The sequence below is a fragment of the Manis pentadactyla genome, chromosome 8 (genome assembly GCF_030020395.1).
Source record: "Manis pentadactyla isolate mManPen7 chromosome 8, mManPen7.hap1, whole genome shotgun sequence".
Taxonomy (NCBI): Eukaryota; Metazoa; Chordata; class Mammalia; order Pholidota; family Manidae; genus Manis; species Manis pentadactyla.
Genome location: NC_080026.1, coordinates 140498337 through 140503390, shown reverse-complemented (window position 1 = coordinate 140503390; position 5054 = coordinate 140498337). Strand labels below are relative to the sequence as shown.

Genomic DNA, 5054 nt, shown 5'->3' with positions numbered 1-5054 from the left:
CAGAGCGAGGCAGCCAGGAGGGAGGTCCCAGGATGCACCACAGAGGCCTGGGCTCCTGGGAGGGCTAGTGGCAGTGCCCAGTGCCCAGCCTGCCAGGGGTCTGTAGCTGAGCCTTGGAGAAGCTGGGATCCACACAGCAGGCAGGGTATGGAGGACAGAGTGTCACTTTAGGGTCACACAGGGCTGCCCCCACCATGCCTCTCTCTATGCCCTGCTTTCCTCTCCCATAAAAGAGGGGTGATGATCAGTGGACTGGCTTCCTGTTGCGACTGTAACAAGTCACTACAAGCTGACTGACTGACAGCACAGATTTATTATTGCACAGTTCTGGAGTCCAAATAGGCCTCCCTGGGCTAAGGCCAATGTGTCAGAGGCTGGTTGCTGCTGGAGGTCCAGGGCAGAGCCTACAGAAGTTGTCAGTGTTGGCCGAGTCCTCAGGCTGCCCCTCAAAGGCCCTTGTGCCTCGGTTGGATCTCCCATCCCAAGGCCAGCTGACTGACAAGCCTAGTCCCACCTTGCCACGTGCCCCTCCTGCACCCCCAGGTACTGGGGGTCATTCTGGACTAGACAAAATCATATGTGCCTATCATTCTGGATCGAGGGGCTGCTGGCTAAAGGAGGGCATCTCCACTTCAGGAGGTTTGGCAAAATTTTTAGCCCTTGGTGTAAAGAATAAGTGTGAAAGTGAATTGGCAGAGAAAACGGGTGAGGAGAAGTACTGGAAGGGACGGGCCCACAGGACGCAGACCCCGGGCCTTTCTCCCCTCAGCCCCGCCTCCATCTCCAGCTTCACCGGACTGAGCACCCTCTCTCCCAGGCAGGACCAAAGCACCCCAGTTCCTCAGGCACCACCTGGTGCACCTTACGTCCCGCCCAGAGGACCTCGCACCCCGTCTGTGTCCACTCCATCATATCTGCTTGCTGTGGTACTCACACCGACCGGTGCCCCTCTGGCCAGAGTCATAGGTGAAGCGCCACTTGTGTTTGGAGCAATTTTCCAACACAGGGAGAAGGAAGAATTCAAAGGCTCCAAGGCAGAGGCCTCGGAGAGGAGCACCAGCCTCCGCACCTGCCAACCTCAAGAAGGTCCCATTGCCAGAGGCTGTGCCGGGCCTCCTGTGCTCGCAGTGTGCCTGGCTGGCCTGCTTCTGGGCCAGAGACAGTGTCCAGACACCCTTTCCATGGATGTGAGTTCCTATGCCAAAGCCACCACGTAGAAGTGGGGGTCCCTCACCCCCACCACTCCCTGCCCCACCTCCCATGCCAGGGCCTCTGCTTGCCAGACTCCAATGGGGTCTGGGGTTTCAAGTCTAATCCCAGGGGGCTATCCCCTGCCACCTGCCCTCCTCTGTCCCCTTGCTGGAGCCAGTGCCAGACAAGGGCCTGATCTGTGCTGGCCCTGCCAGGAAAGGGCAAGGCTGTCCTGTGGGTCAGCACCCAGCCAGGCCCTGTGCCCCCATCCTCCCCAGACCAGCCAGGCCACCGCCCAGGCTCCTGCTTCACCCATCCTGAGTGGGTGTGGGGAGGCTGGGCCAGCAGGCTGTCCATCCTATTAAAATTCTTTTTCAAACACTCCTGTGAGTGGTCTGCTGTGGATAACGTGAAGGTTCCTATGGCCTGGATTCTCACCTGGGCCTTGTTGACTTGATCACTGCACAGGTGTGGGCAATACGTTGTTACTGAGTCTACATAAAGAGCTCCGCCCAGTGCTCTGGGCCGCACGGCTGTAGGAGAGCAGAGGCTAGAGTGGTGGCAGCACCGAGGACAGAGACGGGCTTGCTGCGTGCGGACTTGCTCTGAGTGGACGGATTCTAGTGACTGACCTGCCACCGCGGGAATAAAGTTGGTACAAACCCTTTCATCCCAAGAACATTCCATTATCATTTTTTCAGTCCCACTGAATCCACAGTGAGCTTGTCCAGGGCTGAAACCCACTGGCAAGACACCTGTTAAAGATAAATTACCAGGAGAGAGGCCTTCAAAGAAGTGCTTTAATGATGTAATTATGTGTAAGCACCTCAGCACATCATTATTACATTAGAAAGGGGCAACCCGTCCTGGCAGACCGAGAGAGCTAATGCAGGCACAGACACCAGGCCTGGCCCTGGAGCCTGCCTGGGGCCCCTTCTAGCGATGCTTCTAAATTTGCATGGAGGAAAACTTTCTGACTGAATTTCTCTGGCTGTCCTGAGCAGTTAAACTGTCCCCCACAGCTGGATTTCATCAAAGCAATTTTGGTTTTTCAGAAACAAATACACATGGATTTAAGTTGCTGTTGTGTGTTCTAGGGCATTAATTGGACAAACAGTCCCTACTCGAAGCCAATTATGATTTATTCTAAAATTCAGCCCTCGTTCTTCCCTTCGGGAGAGACTGCTGGGCGGAGCCTCGCCTGCAGCCCCAGGAGGTAAATCAAGGGTCCGGTTTAGGAAAAAGAACACTGATACACTCAGATCTTCTCTGGCCTCCGAGCCCAGGATGGGACGCCGTCTCCGCCCGAGGCCCGCCTCGGAAACCGGCCCTGGGTCCCCGGCGTTCAGCTGAGTAAAGGCAAAGCGGGAGACTGACCGGGAAGCGAATGACCAGCGACGGACTCCGCGCCCTGGCCAGGAGCGGCGCGGGGCGCCCGCCTGTGTCCCGAGCGCTGCGTCACAGGCGGGTAACCGGTAGGCCCCCGTGGCCCTCCCACCGCCGGCCTGCTGAAGGACCTTCGACGCGCGCGGCCGGCTGCTCTAAGGACCTGGCGGTGGGACGCTCGGGTGGCACGAAGGCGCACGGCAGCTACAGGTGCCAAGGACACCGCAGCCCGACTCCGAGGCGACGGAAGCAGGCACGCGCCAAGGGCTCCGTGCTGGGGCGCAGCGGAAAGAGCAGCCGGCCAGCGATAGAGGGACAACACTGAGGGAGGCGCCGGCGCCGCGCCTCCGATGGTGCCTAGCTCTCCGTGTCGCAGGATCAGCGCGCGATCACTGCCGGTGCTCCGACCGCAGCCCAGCCACACCGCGCCCGGTAGGCTCCTCCAGGTGGGGAGGCTGGGGCCAGCTGCGTGTACTCCCCAGGTGTCCCCGACGCTTCCAGGGCAGGAGGACGGCGGGCCTAGCGAGTGGGACAGAGACGTGCCAAACGGGCCCCGGTCGGGGGCGCACGGGTCCCGGGCTGCGAACCTGCCCCTGCCCGCCCGTCCCGCCTCCCGGGGTCAGCGAAGCCAATGGACGCCTAGGCACACGAGGCAGTGGCCGTAGCGATTGGACAGCGGCGTATGAAAGGGGCGCCGCCTTTTTATCAGGCGCGGAGGGCGGAGGCGCCGCCAAGCCCAGGCAGCTGAGTTGAGCGCCACCCCACCTCCGACACATGGCCCCGGCGTCGCTCGGCATGAACCCCCCTGGGCTCAGGACGTGCGGCCGGGGCCGCCCGGGGCCCGGCCCTCTGCCCTTCAGCGTGGAGTCGCTGCTGGAGGCGGAGCGCATGCTGGGCCCGGAGCCCGTGGAACCCCGGGAGGAGAGGCCGCCGGGCGCCACGGAGCCCCGGGCCTGGTTCCCTTCGGCAGCCCGGCCGTCCTCCCCAAGTAAGTGTCCTGTCGGACAGTCCTCGGCTGCGGGACGAGCGCGCCTGGCCCAGGCTCTGAGGACCAGGGCGGGAAGGGCGCTGTCGCTCCTAACTTGAGTAACCGGCCCCTGACCGGTCCGACCTGAGTGCGGAGAGCGAACCGCGGACCGAGCCCCTGCCGTGCGCAAGCCCCCAGGGGCTCCGCCGTCCGACGCCAACCAGGCCTCTGCCCACAACCCACGGCCTGCAGCTTCTTGGTGACGGTCTCTCCGGCGCGACCACCCCCGTTCCCCGAGCGTCCCCGCGACGGTTAACTTCTGCCTCGCCGAGTCCTCAGCTCAGTTCCTGCGGCGACCCCCCTGCTCACTTCCCCGGTGGGCAGAGCTCTCCTCCTTCGTGGCGTGCGGGGCCTCCGCTCTGGGGATCAGAGCCCGAGCCCACAGCGGTGCCCCCCGCGCCGCCCCTGCCCGGTGTCTTCTCTGACCCCAGGCGCTTTCCGGGGCTTCTCTCAGGAGGGCCACGGTCCCCAAGCCGGCCTGCCTCCCGCGCGGGCCCTTCCGGGAGTCGGGAGTGTCGGAGAGGGGCGCGCACTGCCGGCGTCTGAGCGCCCGCCATGTGCTCCTCTCTCCTCCCAGGCGCTCCGCGCTCCCCGTCCTGCACCCTCCGAAAGCACAAGAACGACCGCAAGCCGCGGACGCCCTTCTCCACGGCGCAGCTGCGGGCGCTGGAGGGCAAGTTCCGCCAGAAGCGGTACCTCTCCGTCGCTGAGCGCGCCGAGTTCTCCAGCAGCCTGAGCCTCACCGAGACGCAGGTCAAGATCTGGTTTCAGAACCGCCGCGCCAAGGCCAAGCGGCTGCAGGAGGCCGAGCTGGCGAAGCTGAAGCTGGCGGCCAAGCCGCTTTTGCCTCCATTCTCCCTGCCCTTCCCCCTGGGCGCCCCCCTGCACGGCTCCGCGGCTGGGCCCGGCGGCGCGGCGGGCCCCCTGCCGCAGGTGCCGGGCTGCCTGGCCGCGCCCGTCGCCGCCTACGGGGTGTACTACCTGTCCTAGGCGGGGCGGGGCTGCGGGGAGGGCCCCGCGCGGACTGCCGCACCCCCTCCCTGCGCTCCTGTTCTTCATTGCTTTTTCAGTTTTTGTTTTTGTTGTGTTAATACAGTGTTTTAAGAAGGCCTGGGTCTATTTGTGGGTGTCTTTCAGATATATATCAACTGTTTTTAGAAATCATGTGCATACCAAACGTTCCGGAAAGCGAGCGTAGTTTCTTAGTGTCTGGAAGGGGGCGGGTCGGAGCTCGCCCTGGTCAAAGCCGCCGGCGAGGTGTCTGCGGTTTCCGGGGTCACCTGCCCCAGCCCTCCACCGGCGCGCTCGGGACGCTCCCGAGGGACGAAGGGGTCAGCTCGGTGCCAAGTCTGCTGAAAGGAAGTTACGACTTTGGCTAGGTTTGTTTCCACCGCCGGGGCAAAGAGCTCTGCGAGCCTGAGCGAGTGCGCGCGTTTGAGAGTGAGCGGCG

At 63.1% G+C, this 5054-nt stretch overlaps 1 protein-coding gene across 1 annotated transcript; it reads left to right on the top strand.

Annotated features, from left to right (window-relative positions):
• The first annotated feature begins 3180 nt into the window (after positions 1-3180).
• On the top strand, positions 3181-4713 carry LOC118934292 (homeobox protein MSX-3-like). The gene is made up of 2 exons (XM_036929666.2): positions 3181-3565; positions 4182-4713. The coding sequence occupies exons 1-2, from the start codon at positions 3352-3354 to the stop codon at positions 4592-4594; spliced, it is 627 nt and encodes a 208-aa protein (XP_036785561.2). The 5' UTR covers positions 3181-3351; the 3' UTR covers positions 4595-4713.
• Positions 4714-5054: the final 341 nt, after the last annotated feature.